This window comes from Symphalangus syndactylus, chromosome 12 (assembly GCF_028878055.3).
Source record: "Symphalangus syndactylus isolate Jambi chromosome 12, NHGRI_mSymSyn1-v2.1_pri, whole genome shotgun sequence".
In the NCBI taxonomy this organism is placed as follows: Eukaryota; Metazoa; Chordata; class Mammalia; order Primates; family Hylobatidae; genus Symphalangus; species Symphalangus syndactylus.
Genome location: NC_072441.2, coordinates 125,829,092 through 125,847,830, shown reverse-complemented (window position 1 = coordinate 125,847,830; position 18,739 = coordinate 125,829,092). Strand labels below are relative to the sequence as shown.

General features: G+C 41.8%; 1 protein-coding gene across 3 annotated transcripts in view; it reads left to right on the top strand.

Annotated features, from left to right (window-relative positions):
* The first annotated feature begins 22 nt into the window (after window positions 1-22).
* STX6 (syntaxin 6) overlaps window positions 23-18,739 on the top strand; it is a 51,026-nt gene continuing 32,309 nt past the window's right edge. Inside the window, exons 1-2 of one of the 3 annotated variants that reach the window (XM_055254539.2) lie at window positions 23-322; window positions 18,148-18,317. In XM_055254539.2, coding sequence (XP_055110514.1) covers window positions 288-322; window positions 18,148-18,317 — 205 coding nt within the window. In that variant the 5' untranslated portion in view covers window positions 23-287. Of the gene's footprint in view, window positions 323-18,147; window positions 18,318-18,367; window positions 18,392-18,739 lie in introns of those variants that run through there. The other 2 variants (XM_063625147.1, XM_063625149.1) reach the window with 2 other exon arrangements.

Genomic DNA, 18,739 nt, shown 5'->3' with positions numbered 1-18,739 from the left:
CCGAGGGTCCCGGGGGTGGGGTCAGGCCCTCCGACGCTTCGGGAGGAGCCGGGACTGGAGGCTGCCGAGGGGGCAGGCGCCCGAGTCCGGGATTCGGCCAGTGGTGCTGAGCGAGTGCTGGACCAGCGGCCGTCCAGTGCACCTGGCCTGCGCGCGTGCCCGCTGCTCGGCTTCCCCCAGACTAAGGCGCGGGCAGCTGCGGGAACAGGCGGGGTGGGCGGAGGGAGGCCGGGAGGCACAGGCGCCCTGTGCGCGGAGGAGGTGGAGGCGGCCAGGGCCGGGACGCCATGTCCATGGAGGACCCCTTCTTTGTGGTGAAAGGGTGAGTGTCGGCCGAGGGCTCCACGGGAGGAAGAGGTGGCGGTGCTGCCTGCCCGCACCTCCTAGGTCTTCTCGCAGTAGGGGGAGGGGAGATAAGTTGGAGCTGGTGAGGGGGGACAGTGGAGACGGCTTAGTCTTGAGGGCCATGACCAAGCGTCCAGAGACGTGCCCTCCATCCCTACCTGGACCGTGAAGCCACTGTCCCCAGCCAAGCCCCTGGTGGTGGGGGGCCCTTTTTGGCCTGTGCGCTGCGGTACAATTTATTTGGGGGCCGAGGGGCTCAGCAACTCTGCAGGTGGGGAAGGAGACACGCGGGTCCTGGCTCACACTGGCAGTCTAGTCGAACATGGGACCTTGCTTCGAAGGAGCGAAAACAGCATGTGGGCAGGAAAAGGGAAATGGCCCTCCTGAGCTTTGTAGTTCGCGTTGACGGGGGTGAGCTCCATTGTCCATTGAGTTTGGAGCGCTTGTCCGCAGACTGGCGAGACCACAACAAGCCCAGAGGCCGTCTGAGCACGTTTGCTGGGAGGGAGGCGGGGGCGGGGGCCGTTCTGGGAGGCTGGGGAGCAGGGCACCGGAAGACAATTCAATGGGCGAGTTTTTACTGAGTAATGTGAGGAGAGGAAAGCAGTCGTTCATACTCAGTGATGATTTGGAAGGAAAACAAAATGAAACAAGCCAAATCAAACTTTCCTCAGCTTTCTATTAGCAACCGGAATTTTCTCACAGTGCTAAAGGAAATGAGTGTTGCTTGTTAACTCCTTGATTTCATCCAGGCTATTTGACAGGTTTCTCCCATTTCTTCTGCCTTTCAGAATTGAACTGCCTTCTGTTCCCTTATAAGCTGTCCTAACTCATCTTTGATTGCTCGATTGTTTCTCTGGAGATAGAAACTTCAACTGCACTTTGTAATATCCACTTCGTAGCCATTAAACACATGCAAGAAGATCAATTCTGATGTAACTTTTAGTTTCTTATTAGAAACTTGTCAGTTTTCTGTTTTAGATATCAAACATGAAAAATCTGAAAACTACAAAGTTCCCAGATCAGTACTGATCACCACAGAATGTCCCTTGCTTTTTACTAGTTGCTGCTAGCTTCCTATTTCTCTAGTGGTGCAAGCTGGCCGTTGTATAGTCAAGTGTTGTAGAAAATTTAGATGGTATTTTAGGTGAAATACTTTATCGATGTTGCAGTGAAATACATTTGTACTATGTCTTAGTATTTCCCTGGAAAGGTTTTTTTCTTCACCTTACTCTAATTTAGATGGGAAAATGCTGTGATGTAAATTTACTGGTAATATGTGGCTCCCTACCTGGAAAATGTGATATTTATTAGAAGGATTGATTTAGGGGTTAATTTTTAAAATAGATGTTTTTTCCTTGATTGAAAATTCTTAATGCTTAGGTTGGCAAAGGTTATCTCTGGCGGTAGAGATCAGAGATGATCAGAAATTTTTTGTTTGACTTTTTATGGAATTTGTCAAAAGCCTAAATAATTCTGCTGTAGTGGCATTTTTTTTTCTTGATGGTATCCAATACAGTCTACTAATGCTTGCTCACTGATTAAATATCACTACTTTATCGGAACATTGGCTTGGAGTTTTGATTCACTTTTACATCATTTTAGCTCCTGTCTTTAAGGTTCTTGAAGGAAAAGAGATTCTCTACCTTCTGCTGTGGAAAGGTAAAGTCACCCATGAAGGTGTATCCAGATTTTTGGGGAGTCATATACCTGTGTTTATTAAAAGTATCAAAAATGCATTACACAGCATGGAAAAATTAAAGGTGCCTAAGTTATGGCCCTTAGCCTAGGAGCTTCTAGTCTAATCTGAGAAACAAATCACCCCAAAATTAAGTAGAAATGACAGGTGGCAAATGAATAAGTGTTGAAGTGAATGCTACAGATGATAAGTGCCCCAGGAGTTCAGAGAAAGGTAACTCCTTGGGAGTTGTTAGGATTAGGAAAGCTTTTGGAGGCAGTAGGGTATCTTGACTTAGGTTTTGAAGATGGGCAGAATTTAGATAATCAGGCCTGTCTCTCTTACCTGGATGCTTATCAGAGTCTTTTAATTGTTCTTCCTGCTTCTGGTCTCATTTCCTCTTTCAGCTGTCCTGGGATCTATTGGATCATTGCTGTCCAATAGAAGTATAATGCCAGCCACGTACGTCATTTTACATTTTCTAGTAGCCACAGTAAAATAAAAAGGAACAGGTGACACTAATTCTAATGTAATCTCTAATATAGTCAAAATATTCAACATGTGATTAATATAAAGATTGTTGATGAGATATTTTACTTTTGTACTGTCTTCCAAATCTAATACATATTTTACATTTACCGCACATTTAAATTTGGATGTTAAATTTTCATCAGAAATAATTGATCTGTATTTAAAGTTCATTAAACACTCTTTTTTTTTTTTTTTTTTTTTTTTTTTTTTGAGACAGAGTCTTGTTCTGTTGCCCAGACTGGAGTGCAGTGGTGCAATCTTGGCTCACTGCAACCTCTGCCTCCCAGGTTCAAGCGATTCTTGCATCTCAGCCTCCTCAGTAGCTGGGACTATAGGTGTGTGCCACCTCACCTGGCTAATTTTTGTATTTTTAGGACTACAGGCACCCACCATCACGCCTGGCTAATTTTTTGTATTTTTTACTAGAGACGGGGTTTCACCATGTTAGCCAGGATGGTCTCGATCTCCTGACCTTGTGATCCACCTGCCTCGGCCTCCCAAAGTGCTGGGATTACAGGCGTGAGCCAACATGCCTGGCCTACATACTCTTAATTGTTCCAAACATACATAAAAGTTTTTTGATAACTGAATTGCGTATCAGTTACCAAGTTTACATTAATTAAAATTTAATTTCTGTCACATTAGCCACATTTCCAGTCAGTAGTTGTATGTGGCTTCCGTGTTGGACAGCACAGTGTAAGCTTTTCTAGAGTCCCAGGCAGGTGTACCCTACTTAATATTATTCAGTGGCTGCTGCTGGCCTGCAGAATAAAGTGCCAACACTTCCTGACCTCACTGATCTAGCCTCTGCTCTCCCTTAGCCTTAGTACTCCAGCAGTGCCAGACTCAGTACAGTGACTATGATTGCTGTACTGGATGCTCTTACTCTGCATGCACCCACACTGCCTGATTCACCCACGCAGCTTTCTGGAGTCAGTGTAAGCATTTCCCTTGCCTCCAGGAAGTGCTTCCTTTGTCACCGCTAATTATTGGACCTCGTCCTCTGTCTCTCTTTCATTATTAGACTGTGAGCTCTGACGGTTGGGACCGGTTTTTTTTTTTTTTCTGTATTTCCAGCCTACACCTTGAATAAATAGTGTAAATGTTGAACACATACTCTTTGTTGGTGGTGGTGATTGTGATGGAATGGTGCCTCATGGGTGAGAACACCACCAGCAAAAGGCCTAAGTTGGGCAATGTGTGTTAGAAATGATCTAGAAGAGCAGCCCAGGTGGAGTAGACAGTTTAGGGAAGTAGTAGTAACAGCTCACATTTAAAGGATGCATCTCCAGTGCCAGGCATACATATAAAGTGCCAAGTAAGCACTTTATATGAATTTTCACTCTGTAAAAACACCCATATGATGAATACTAGCCACATTTTAGAGATGAGAAGCTGAGGAAGTGTTAGAGGGGTTAACTTACTTGCCCAGGGTCACACAGCTAATAAGTGGTGTACTCAGGCTTCAAATTAGAACAACCTGATTTCACACTACTGTCACTACTTCCCAGTGCAGGTAAAATAGGGTCAAGTTATGTTGGCCTAAAGAGAATCTCATCTTGAGGCCGTTACAGATTTTTAAAGCAAGGAAATGACATGAAATTAGGATTTTAGGAATATTGATTTGGTAGTAGTGTTGGATGCATCAGTGTGAGGAAAGATGAAAAAGGAGACCAGTTAGAAAGCTGTTGTAACTTATACATGCAGTGGTTAGTGCTTGAATGTTTGAAGCTCCTTTTGGGAGGTTTTGACATTGTCAATGTCCTGTTCAGAACAGAATCCCACAACAGGGATTGCTCTTTTATCCTTATGAAGTAGGTATTATTATTGTCATCATTTCACAAAAAGGAGAATGAAACTTAGTAAAAAAACTTCAACTTTATAAGCTTGTACGTGGAAAGGCCAGGATTTATATATTTATTATAAATATATATTATATATAAAATATGGTCATTTAAAAAATTGGGATTATACATTATATATGGTTTTATGACTTTTTCTTTTCTTTTTTTTTTTTTTTGGGACAGAGTCTTACTCTGTCGCCCAGGCCGGAGTGCAATGGCAATGGCATGATCTCAGCTCACTGCAACCTCCACCTCCTGGGTTCAAGCGATTCTCTTGCCACACCCTCCCAAGTAGCTGGGACTACTGATGTGCGCTACTATGCCTGGCTAATTTTGTATTTTTAGTAGAGATGGGGTTTCACCCTGTTAGCCAGGCTGGTCTTGAACTTTTGACCTCAGGTGATCCACACACCTTGGCCTCCCAAAGTGCTGGGATTATAGGCATGAGCCACCGCTCCTGGCCTGTTTTATGACATTTTCATCTGTATTTCTTTATATCCTTCAGACTTCTGGGTGGCAGCTTTTAATGACTGCATTGTATTTTGTCATATAAATGTTCATCCTGGAAGATAAATTATATTTATGATCACACCACAATTAATGTGGTGATAAGCCTACTTGTCATAGGTCTGTATTGCTGTTTCTGATTTTCATAGCCTGTATTCCTGCAGCGTAATTGCTAATTCAGAGGGCAGGCACAGCAAAGCGTTTGATGCATACTACCACGTTGTCTTCCAGAATATTCCCCCCTGCCCCTCAAAGTGTTTGAGGGACCCAACTCCCTTGATTCCAGTACTACTGGGATTTTTATTTAAAAAAAATCTTCAGCCGGGCGCGGTGGCTCACGCTTGTAATCCCAGCACTTTGGGAGGCCGAGGCGGGCGGATCACGAGGTCAGGAGATCGAGACCACGGTGAAACCCCGTCTCTACTAAAAATACAAAAAAATTAGCCGGGCGTGGTGGCGGGCGCCTGTAGTCCCAGCTACTGGGAGAGGCTGAGGCAGGAGAATGGCGTGAACCCGGGAGGTGGAGCTTGCAGTGAGCCGAGATTGCGCCACTGCACTCCAGCCTGGGTGACAGAGCGAGACTCTGTCTCAAAAAAAAAAATAAAAAAAATAAAAAAAAAAAAATAAATCTTCACTAATCTACCAGGTGAAAATACCATATTTAAATCTTGTAGTCTTCATCTTTGTATTCAGTAGGGATGTACTCAGTGTTTGTTGAGTGAACCCATTTTGACTATTTAGTTCTGTAGTTTTTTTCCTCCCTTGTTGGCAAATTTTTAGAATTAGCCTCCTTTTAGAATCTGCAACTTCTAATCAGACAGACCCTGAAGAAAACCATGTAACTGAGCATGTGGAGATAGAGTATAAGTGAGCCACTCCTGTGGATAAAAGGCACAAATATCATGGCTCTTTGCTATTTTATTGCTTTGGAGGTTTTGTGTGTCTGATGAGGATAGTTGTTTTTTTTTTTTTTTTTTTTGAGACGGACTCTCACTGTGTCGCCCAGGCTGGAGTGCAGTGGCGCAATCTCGGCTCACTGCAAGCTCCGCCTCCCGGGTTCACGCCATTCTCCTGCCTCAGCCTCCTGAGTAGCTGGGACTACAGGTGCCCGCCACCACGCCCGGCTAATTTTTTTTTTTGTATTTTCAGTAGATACAGGGCTTCACTGAGTTAGCCAGGATGGTCTCGATCTCCTGACCTTGTGATCTGCCCACCTCAGCCTCCCAAAGTGCTGGGATTACAGGCATGAGCCACCGTGCCCAGCCAAGGATGGTTTTTTTGTTTGTTTGTTTTGAGACAGTCTCACTCTGTCACCCAGGCTGGAGTGCAGTGGTGCGTCTTGGCTCACTGCAACCTCCGCCTCCCGGGTTCAAGCAATTCTCCCTGCCTCTGCCTCCCGAGTAGCCCACCACCACGCCCGGCTAATTTTTGTATTTTTAGTAGAGACAGGGTTTCACAGTGTTGACCAGGCTGGTCTTGAACTCCTGACCTCAGGTGATCTGCCCGCCTCGGCCTCCCAAAGTGCTTGGATTACAGGCATGAGCCACCGCACCCAGCATGATAATAGTTTTATTTCCAGGTTTTTGGCTGTGGATTGATGTTGAAATAATGACATAAGTAAGCTGATGAGTAAGATGGTATATGTTATGTTGTGTCCTTTAACCTTCTCTGTCTGCATGTCTAGCTTTATTAACACTAGATTATGAGCTCCTCGAGGGCATCACGCATTCTATTCACTGTTGAAAAACTGTTTATTGGTATAGTCACTGTGAAAAAAATAACGCTTGTTTGTTAATTTTGGCCCAGTAAAATCGAATGTAAATCAAATTTAATACTTTCTAAAAAGCAGAATCCAGTGTTTCGTTGTGAGAACAACTTTGCAAGCCTTTATTATAAATTTGAATGTTTAATATTATTTAGCTCCTTAGTTTGGAGAACACTATGCAGATATGTGAAAGATATATTGTGTAAGATTTTGCAGTAGAGTTGAGATGCTGTGGAGATTGAAAAAAAAGAAAGACCCATGCTGGGAATGATGGTCAATCTAGGCCTTAAAGGAAGTGTCTGCTGAGGTGTAAGGCTCTTCTAGGCTGGGGAAACAACTGAGCGGAAGTCAAGAACCAGGAAAGAGAAAGACAAAGATGGGAAGAAGACCTGCCAACTGAAACAGAATTTGTTTTAGTGAGAAACCATGCTTGCTATTAAAGTCAGCTAGTTTGGGTTAGGAGGAGGAGTGGGAGGGGGTTTGAATACCTGCCTGAGGAGTTTAAATTTAATCTGATTTCTATCATAAATTCTAAATCAGGAGGCAGTTTTTAAACTAGCAGTTACTATTCACTTGCTTATAGTCAGCTTTTAAGGGTTCAAACCCAGATCTTCTGATTCTACAAAGAAAACAAATTTGTGGGCCAGGTGCTATGGCTCATGCCTATAATCCCAGCACTTTGGGAGGCCAAGGCAGGCGAATCACAAGGTCAGGAATTCGAGACCAGCGTGGCCAACATGGTGAAACCCCATCTCTACTAAAGATACAAAAAATTAGCTGGGTGTGGTGGCGAGCACCTGTAGTCCCAGCTACTTGGGAGGCTGACGCAGGAGAATTGCTTGAACCGTGTTTTGCAGTGAGCTGAGATCACGCCACTGCACTCCAGCCCTGGTGACAGTGCAAAACTCCCTCTCAAAAAAAAAAAAAAAAAAAAAGATTTGTGTGGAAGCTTTGCAAAAATGCAATTAAATAAGTCTTGGTAATAGAAGGTGTCTTATAATCAGGGTTGGAAGAACTTGAGGCAAGCAGCCAATATGTCTGAGCCCCAAGGTCTCTTATTTATGTTTAATGAGCACAAACTAGATTATCTTGAAAGTTCCTTCCAGATCTGAAAATTCAGTGATTGGATTTAAGTAGAGGTTGTGCAAGGTAAGGAGGAAGAGGAGTCAAAAATGACTCTTGTCTAGACAAGTGTTGAAACTTGGAAAATGGTGGGACTATTGGCTAAAATGAGGAAGCTAGAAAGGGAAGCAGATTTTTCTATTTTGTTTGTTTTGAATACATTATGTTCTGTAGGGAGGATATGATTAATTTGGTTTTAGGCAAATGGAATGATCCTATAGGCAGCTAAAAATGTAGGTATTAAGCCTGGCTGAGTGGTTAGGGTTGGAAGTATAGTGGGGGAGTCATCACCTTAAGAGGGGTGCTTTGAACTTGTGAATGCTGATGAGCACATAGAGGCCACAAAAAGAGTGCTGGGAAACATTGGGATCCAGTGGAGGAAGAGGAAGGAGAAAACTGGTAGAAAACTAGAACAGCACAATGTCACAGAGACAGAGAAAGTGAGAGTTTAAAGCAAATAGATATAATGGGCCATAGTGTCAAGTGCACCAAAAATGAGGACAAGTTAAATTCACTCGCGACTTTGACCTGCAGTGTCATTGGTGGAGTTGTGGAAGCAGCAGTAAGTTAGGGTCAAAAATTGTATATAATTGTAGGTAGCTGAGTAAAAATGATGTTTCATTTTCACAAGAGTAATTACAAAATATGTCACAGTGTGGTTGAATTTGGAAATGGCAATAAAGTCAAGTAAAGGGTGTGCATGTGTTTCCTTTCAAATACAAACTATGTGAATGTAGAAGGCAAGCAATAAAAAGAGCTCCTCTCTTTCTGGAGAGATTGGTGGTGAAACCAGGTTTGTGGGGTATGGGGCAGGAACCAGTTGGAGAAGAGTGAGGAGTGGGAGTCTGATGTGGTTGCAGAGGCTCGCTCAACCTGAATTTTTCATGTTTCATTACTAGAATGGAAACTTTCAGCCTTGACTAGCCTCTTTTACTGTATTGATGAAATGGGGATCCCTCTGTAAAGACTTGCAGAGTAGGTGCTGTCCCAGATAAAGGAGTTGTTGGGCAGATTGTATTTTTTCCAATGATGGCTGCACCAATAAATGTTCTGTCCTGTGTTGCTTTTCTTTCTTTTTCTTTTTCTTTTTTTCTTTCTTTTTTTTTTTTTTTTTTTTTTTTGAGATGGAGTCTTGCTCTGTCGCCCAGGCTGGAGTGCAGTGGCGCAATCTCGGCTCACTGCAACCTCCGCCTCCCGGGTTCAAGCGATTCTTCTGCCTCAGCCTTCTGAGTAGCTGGGATTACAGGCATGTGCCACCACACCTGGCTAGTTTTTGTATTTCTAATAGAGACAGGGTTTCACTGTATTGGCCAGGCTGGTCTCGAACTCCTGACCTGGTGATCCACCCGCCTCGGCCTCCCAAAGTGCTGAGATTACAGGCGTGAGCCACCACGCCCGGCTGTTTGTTTTTATTTAATTGTGAAGCTGGCATCCTTTTATCAAACTGGAGTTTGTATTCCCTTCCTTTGAACCTGGGCAGACCTTTATAAACTGCTTTGACTAGCAGATTGAAGCAGAAGTGAAGCTGCTTGACTCCTAAAGCTTAAGTCATAAAAGACAACCACTATACCTTCCGTCTGCATCTTTCATCTTGGGACACAAGTGTAGGCTACCCTCAGCTAAGATGTAACAAGTCCAGTTACATTGAAGCCACTCTGTTAGAGCATGCGTGCAGACTGTGGAGAGATGGAGAGATGTGATGCCTTTACAGCCCCAGCCTGTTTAATATTTTCAGCTGAGGTCCCAGACATTGTGGAACAGGGACAAGTCAGCTCTGCTGTGTCTGATTCCTGATCTACAGACTCCATGACATGATAAATGGTTGTTTCACACCACTAAATTTTGGGGTCATTGTTAAACAACCACGATAACTAGAACAGATGCCAATTCAGAGTCTGCCAGCATGGGCAAAGAAGAAAGGATAAATCAAAACGATGAAGGGGAGGCCAAGGCAGGAGGATCACTTGAGGCCAGGAGTTTGAGATCAGCCTGGGCAACAGCGAGACCCTGTCTCTACGATAAATTAAAAAAATTAGCTTGGCGTGGTGGTGTGCACCTGTAGTTCTAGCAACTTGGGAGGCTGAGACAGGAGAATCCTTTGAACCCAGGAATTCAAGATTACAGTGAGCTATGATTGCACCACTGCACTCCAACCTGGGTGACAGAATGAGACCCTATCTCAACCACAACAGGAAAAAGGATGATGGGTGTTGCGGCTACACTTACGCAATTTGTTGGTACAACTGAATGACAAATACTGGGGAACAAAGCTCCCTAATGGCTGAGATACTCTTTCTTCTCATTTTACTTGGCAAACTTGGTTAGATACAAGTAAGAAAACTTTGTGAATTTTTTTTGGACATCTGGATGTATTGCTTGTGGCCCCAGAGGCTAGTTTGGTGGTGTACCAGATTGGGAGGTTGTATGGAAGAGGCTCAACTATCAATGACGAGGGATCAATGTTGGGCTAACTTCAAAAATAAATGAGGTTGGTTTGCCAGAATCACCTTTTTATTTATGAAGAATGGAAGAATCGGCTGGGCACGGTGGTGGCTCATGCCTGTAATCCCAATACTTTGGGAGGTCAAGGTGGGTGGATCACCTGAGGTCAGGAGTTTGAGACTAGCCGACCAACATGGAGAAACCCCGTCTCTACTAAAAATACAAAATTAGCCGGGCATGGTGGCGCATGCCTGTAATCTCAGCTACTCGGGAGGCTGAGGCAGGGTAATCGCTTGAACCTGGGAGGCGGAGGTTGCGGTGAACTGAGATTGTGCCATTGCACTCCAGCCTGGGCAACAAGAGTGAAATTCCATCTCAAAAAAAAAAGAATGGAAGAAGAATGGAAGAATCCGGATGCTTGGCTGACTTTATTTTGTTTTTCCCAAGATACATTCTTCAAAGATGTGGGCAGTGTTTCCATTTTTGACAGCTACTTACTGGGAAAGCTCTGCATTGCGAGTGGTCCTGTGGGCATTGTGGTGAATTGCCGTGAGGAGCCTTCATTCTGGTGTCTGTAGGGAGTTTAGTCCATGAGAAGATGACAGTTTCCATGATTTTGATGGGCTGTTTTGTAGACAGCAAGGGGGAAAAGCCACATCCCTAGAATTGCCAACACTGGCTCTTGGTATCCACGAAATGCTACCTGTATCAGACGAGACTGATTTGGGCAGCATGTGTGACGGATAGCGTAAGATATGCTTGATGTGTGGAGATAGCCGTCTTTCTCTTTCAAGGATTTGAAAAAGGCTTCTCTGGGTCAGCAGCTAAAACTATAATTCCTAGGAAAGTCATCAGCAAGTTTTTAGTGAAATGCTGCCAGATGTGATTCTCCAAGCTGTGGGTGAGCAGATTGTTATTTACCAAGAAGTTTGCTAAGTTGAAGAACTCTGGCAATTCAAGGTATACCTGCTTCAAGGTATATACTGCATCATGGTATACTCCCTCATGGAAAGTTCTGGGTATCAAACTTTAATTTTTCTGATTACATAGTTGGGGAAAAAATAGCTAAATCAGACATAAAGATAAGGGATAAAGAAGCACTATCTGTGATTGTCACCTTTCTAGAGACAGACAAAAATGGATCTCTGTTGCCTAAGCAGTGAGCAGTTGTAGCTGCTCACTCAGCAGGAAGTGCTCCTCAAAGTGAAGTGCTCCTCCCAAAGTGCAGTGCTCACACAGGCTAGTTGTGTAGAACAGACAACAGTGGTGAGTGGACATTTGTGGGTCATGCCTCACTAGCCAACTGATACTGAAACAACTCCCTTGCCTTTCCTGAGAAAGAAATGTGAAATCAAGTAGATGGGCACTTCTCTTGTAAAAACCCTCACAAATCTCAAATAGGTGACATGATTATATGCTACTATTTTATGAATTGACTTACTTGGAATGCCAAATAATCTTCAGTTTTTAATTGCAAGTACTTACAAGTGGTTCTGAATTGAGAGGGTTGTCTCCCTGGTTAGATTTGTACATTATTAGGTGTGTCTTGTGGCTCTTGAAGCTGTTAGAAATCCCACATGCTTTAGAAAATTCTGGTTACCATTAATGGTTAGCTTCCAAATAAGACTTGTGACCAACATTGTTTTCTGCTTCCAGTTCATGCCTTCTTTTTCAGGCTAACACTGAAATGATATTGGAAGAACAGTTGGGAGGTTTTCCACTTGGAGAGACCTCTTTGCTTGCTATTGAGATGGGATTCCCTGATACACTGCAGATTCTGGCCGTCTTTCAAGATCTGAGCCATTGCTGGCAATTTCCACCTTTGTGACCCCTTAAAACATCCATCTTAAAAATGTGAAATAACGACTAGTTTACCTTTCTTATGTCTGTGTTACTAAATGAAAACTAAACATGAATCTCTTTTTTTAAAAATAAGAGCTTTAGAGTGGAATAAGCCAAGTCGCCGGTCAGGCCTGTGGGGTGCTGAGCTTTATTCTGCAATTGCTTTGTAGCATTTTTCTAATTCCTGCCATTTCTTTCATTTTTTTCCTCAGGACATGCTTTACTTTTTGCATACTTAAGGATTCCTTGGCTTCACACTCAGTGCTACTAGAATCCACCCATGCACACTCCTCGACTCCAGTCTATCAGTGTCTTAAGACATTGTAGTTCTGAAAGCATGGCCTGTAAATCACAAGGGATCCCCAAGATCCTTTCACAGAAGGATCTACCAGCTCAAAACTCTTTTCATGATAATATTCAGATATTATCTGCCTTTTTCACCATGTTGACATTTGCACTGATGGTGCCAAAGCTATGATGGCTAAAACTCCTGGTGCCTTACCAAAAATCAAGGCAGTGGTGCTGTGCCATGCTTTCTGTGGTATTCCTCATCACCTTGTACTAACAGTAAAAAAAAAAAAAAAGGAAAGAGTCATATTACCCTAAGAATATTCTTCATGAGGCCGGGCACAGAGGCTCACACCTGTAATCCTAGCACATTAGGAGGCTGAGCTGGTTGGATCGCTTGAGGTCAGGAGTTTGAGACCAGCCTGGCCAACATAGTGAAACTCCGTTTCTACTGAAAATATGAAAATTAACTGAGTGTGGTGGCGCATACCTGTAATATCAGCTACTCGGGAGGCTGAGGCAGGAGAATCAATTGAACCCAGGAGGTGGAGGTTGCAGTGAGCTGAAATAGCACCACTGCACTCCAGTCTGGGTGACAGAGTGAGATTCTGTCTCAAAAAAGAATATTCTTCATGAAACAGTAAAAATAATTTTATAAAATCTTGACCCTCAAGTATAATTTTTCTCATTTTTTTAAAGTTATAATTTACCTACAATAAAAAGCAACCTTTTTGGTGTACACTTCTGTGAAATTGACAAATTCATGTAGTTGTGTAATCATCACTTCCACAAGCAGGATATAGCACAGATCCATCGCCCGAAAATGTTTCTCTGTATGCCTTCTGGTCCTTCCCCCATGTCGAGCACCTGGAAAACACTGAACTGTTTTCTGTTCTTATAATTTTGCCTTTTCCGGAATGTTATGTCAGTGAAATCGTATAGCACATGGCCTTCTGAATCTAACTTTTTTCACTTAGCCTGATGCATTTGAGATTCATCTATGTTGTTGTATGTAGCTGTAGTTTGTTCCTTTTTATTGCTGAATAGTATTCTGTTATATACTACAGTTTATCCACTCATTAGTTGAAGGACATGTGGGTGGTTTACAATTTTTGGCTGTTATTAATAAAGCTACTATAAAAATGTGCAGGCTGTGTGAACATAAATTTTCATTTCACTTAGGAGTGGGACTTTCTGGTATGGTAAATATATGTTTAAGAAACAACCAAACTCTCTTCCAAATGGCTGTACTATTGTGCCTTTCCACCAGTAAGTTATGAGAATTCCAGTTACCCCACCACCTTTCCAGCACGTCACATTGTCAGTTTTGTTTTCATTTTAATCCATTCTAAATATGTAGTAGTATCTAATTGAAGATTTAAGTTGCATATCATTAATGATATTGGGCATCTTTTCTTGTGCTATTTGTCATATGTATGTCTTTGGTGAAGTGACTGGTCAAATCTTTTGCTTTTTTTTTTTTGGAAACAACAGTCTTGCTCTGTCACCCAGATTGGAGTGCAATGGCACGATCTCGGTTCACTGCAAGCTCTGCCTCCCAGGTTCAAGTGATTCTCCTGCCTCAGCCTCCTGAGTAGTTGGGACTACAGGCACCCGTCACCATGCCCGGCTAATTTTTTTGTATTTTTAGCAGAGATGGGGTTTCACCATGTTGGTCAGGCTGGTCTTGAACTCCTGACCTCAAGTGATCCACCTGCCTTGGCCTCCCAACGTGCTGTGATTACAGGCATGAGCCACTGCACCTGGCTTTGTTTAATTGGGTTTTTCTTATTAAGTTTTGAGAGTTTTTAAAAAATATATTCTGGATATATCATTAATCAGATATATAGTTTGTAAATATCTTCTCCCTTAGTATATATTTTAATATTCCACTGGCAAAATGGAAGTGTGCGTGAAGCATTTTTGTGATGTATTGTTAAGTAAAATGGTTGTCTCTAGGAAAAGCACTTATGTGATTGAGTTGTGTGTTGAAATAGCTGTTTCTCCCCCCAGCAAAATCTCATTTTTACTGGAGAGAATGACAAACTGGTTACTCAGACTTGCAGGCTTTCTTAAATCTCAAATTTATCTAAAAAATTCTCGAGATATTTTCTCACAAATGAATGAGGTGAACCTGTCACTTCATGGAAAATGAATGACAGTATTTTTATCAGTGATAAAATTAGAGCCTTTTGTTTAAAAAAAAACCAGAATTTTAGAAAGCTTATATCAACTACTGTGCTCTTACAGATTTCTAGTACTTAAGTTTTTCTGATGAAATTGGTGGTGATAGTAACAAATATGATTTTGGATACTGTGTATTGAAATGAGCTGGCATTTGGAGGTTCTGCAATACTCAGTAGACTAATACTTTCCTATTGACCAGTACATGATGTTATAAAATCATCCAAAAGTAAAAGATCCAAAGTACAGGTTGAGCATCTCAAATATGAAATGTCCCAAAATCCAAAACTTTTTAAGCACCAACAAGATGCTCAAAAGAAATGCTCATTGGAGCATTTTGGATTTTGGATTTTCAGATTGGGGTGCTCAACTGGTAAGTACAATGCCAATATTCTAAATCTGAAAAAATCCCAAACGTTTCTGGTCCCAAGCATTTTGGATAACGGAATCTCAGCCTGTACAAGATTGACCAGTGGATCATAGTATAAGGGAAACAAAGCTCCCTAATGACTGAGATACTCCTTCCCATTTTACTTGGTAAACTAAGAAAAACAAGAAAATTATTACTGTAAAATAAGAAAATCTAAAAAGTTCTTTAATACAGTTTTAGGATCCACATTGCAGCTAACCTTTAACAGCCAGTTGTCAAGTTTTGGTATACTATCAAAAAAGTACATCCACAATTGTCCGAAAAGACTATTAAAATTCTCCTCACTTTTCCAAGTATGTATCTGTATGAGGCTGGATTCTCATCATATGCTTCTACCAAAATGTATGTCCACAGACTGATGGTAGAAGTGGATATGAGAATCCACATTTATTGAAGAGATTTGCACAAATGCAAAACAGTGCCATTCTCACTACATTTTTTTTTGTTTTAGAATTTTTAAAAAACATTGTTAACATGTAAGCTCACATTTTAAAGTTGACAAATATTTTTAAAATGTCTGTTTGAATTCCTAATATAGTAAATAGCATTAGATATATAGTACACATAACTCTAAGCTCTTTGGGGTCTTCAATGATTTTGAAGAGTTCAAAGGAGTCTCCTGAGACCAAAAAAGTTCATAGATTGCTACTTAGAATTTAATTCCAGCATCATAATTGTGTGCTGCTGGTGGAGAACAAACCTAAGCCCTAGCCCAAGGCTTCTTGGTTTGAGGCTTCTAGTTCTCAAGAAGGAATTCATATTTACTTTACAAAATTGATACATTTTATATTCTTTAAAAGATGTCTTTACAGATAACCTCTTTAACTCTGTCTTCCGTTATCATAGATGATAGTCAGTACTTACAAATAAACCAGTGCAATCAGCCCTCCATCTCTGTGGGTTCCAAATCTGTGGATTCAGCCAACTCAGGATTGAATATATTCAGTAAAAAAAAAGAATGGTTGCACCTCTACTGAACATGTACAGACTTTTTTTTCTTATTCCCTAAACAATACAGTATAACAGCAATTTACATAGCATTTAAATTACATTAGGTATTATAAACTAGAGATGATTTTAAGTATGTAGGAGGATGTGCATAGGTTATATGCAAATACTGTGCCACTTTATGTAAGGACTCAGCATCTGCAGATTTGGTATCCTGTGGAGGTCCTGGAACCAATCCCCCGAGGATACCAAAGGATGACTTACTTTGCATTAAGGAATGATACATAGCTCTTTCTCCACTAAATCACCCAGATCCAATAAAGAGTAAAGAAGTAGATTTGCACCTCACTTAATTCTTCCCCATTTTATCTTAAATAGGGTTTCTCATTAGCACTGAAAGTTTAAAGGCTGACATGAAAGGAACAATGAGGTGACTTGCCTAAGCCGTAAACTAGATGTGAATAGACCTTGGTAGATTTGTTGTCCATATAGTTTGCTTATTTACTCAGCCTGCGCCTAGAAGCTGTATTCTCTGTTTAATGTTCAGCCTCTTAGCTCTCATCAGTATGCCATAGACCTAAATATTGTAAGGTGCTTTTCTTCATTTTTGTTAGCACTTTTTTTCCAGTACTTGAAATGTCAGAGGGTATAGGATGCGTGTGAATTCTGTCTTAAAGCCATAGACAACAAACACCCTAATCAGCTAGAACACGTTTTTGTGGTCTTTGTTCCAGAAGAAATCATAGAAGGATCAAAACAGTTCTTATAGTTCGGAAGCAGTGGGATTATCATCTTTGAACATGAGAGACCATATGATTATCAAATGACTCCTTTTTGGCTTTTATATGTGGTAGTATTAGATTATAACATTTAAATGGTGGATATTGGCCCAGTGGTGGGGGTAAAAGTTCTTAAAATCTTGTGACTATATCTAATCTAAAAGCATGCTAGATCATAGCACTTAATGGCCTAGTCTCATTCTCTAAACAAGAAAAACACTAATCTGGCTGGGCGTGGTGGCTCATGCCTGTAATCCTAGCACTTTGGAAGGCTGAGGCAGGTGGATCACCTGAGATCAGGAGTTCGAGACCAGTCTGGCCAATATGGTGAAACCCTGTCTCTACTAAAAATACAAAAATTAGCCAGGCATGGTGGTGGGCGCCTGTAATCCCAGCTACTTGGGAGGCTAAGGCAGAAGAGTCACTTGAACCCGGGAGGTAGAGGTTGCAGTGAGCCAAGATCGCACCACTTCACTCCAGCCTGGGCGAAAGAGTAAGACTCTGTCTCAAAAACAAAACAAAAACAAACACTAATCTGGTATATGGTATTGCTTAATTAAGGAAAGTAGGTATATTTAAAGCTAATAATGTTTGGAAATTGAATGAGATTTTGGGTTTAAAAATTTCTCAGATTAAAATACTTAACCTATAATAAAATGGTAGCTATGTAAGAGTAACCTTCCGGCCAAGCGCGGTGGCTCACGCTTGTAATCCCAGCACTTTGGGAGGCCGAGGCGGGCAGATCACGAGGTCAGGAGATCAAGACCATCCTGGCTAACACGGTGAAACCCCGTCTCTACTAAAAATACAAAAAATTAGCCGGGCGTGGTGGCGGGCACCTGTAGTCCCAGCTACTCGGAGAGGCTGAGGCAGGAGAATGGCGTGAACCCGGGAGGCGGAGCTTGCAGTGAGCAGAGATCGCGCCACTGCACTCCAGCCTGGGTGACAGAGCGAGACTCTGTCTCAAAAAAAAAAAAAAAAAAAAAAAGAGTAACCTTCCCTCCAGCATTCTCATTCCTCCCACACCAAGAAAAGAAAGGCCATATTAGGACTTATCATCTGAGTATAACTTATTAATACTATCACACCAAGTGGAAGCATGTGGGAATGCTCATTGCCCTTTAGTTAATTTGTAGGATTGCTTCATTATACTTTTACATATAGTCTGTTCACAGAAAAATACTAAATTTGTCCTTCCCCAACAAACTTGATATTGTAGCTGCTTAAATAATGGCTATTGTATTCCAAGCATCAGCTGAGAACGTAATACTCAGACTGTGTATCAAAGTTTTGAACTTTGATATTTGTCTGTGAAGAGCCTTCTGTGGGAATGGTGGTTGCTGAGGATGGTGTATGATCATAAATGTTAACCTAAATCGTGCAGTAACTTGTCCATGGAATGTTTTCTGTGATTTCTCTCCTTTGCCTCGTCTTGATTACAGAGAGGTACAGAAAGCAGTCAACACTGCCCAGGGATTGTTTCAGAGATGGACAGAGCTCCTCCAGGACCCCTCCACAGCAACAAGGGAAGAAATCGACTGGACCACCAACGAGCTGAGAAACAACCTCCGGAGCATTGAGTGGGATCTAGAGGACCTTGATGAAACCATCAATATCCTTTTCTGTGGTGTCTCTGCCATTTGGGATAAATAGACAAATGGACAAGTTTTTCTCCAGTTGTTTCCAGTATGTAGATGAAACATTTTCTTTTATAATCGATTAATGTTTGTTGCTCTTACTTGTACCATGACATGTTTAAAGTATTTGTCCAGTAAGTTAAGGTACAGTAGCCAAATTCTTGTACAGTGTGTGACAAATCCTGTACTATAAATGTATATATATAAAGGCAGCATAGTGTAATGATTATGACTCTGGACCCTGGAGTCAGATTTCTGGTGTTCAAGTCCTGGCTCCACCAGTGTAAAGGGAAAAAAAAAACCCTTTTTTTTTTTTTTTAAGTCTCTACCCTTAAACTCAAGTCGGTATGATATTTCTGACACTGTCTACTTGGAGATAGCATCAGGTCCACAGGTT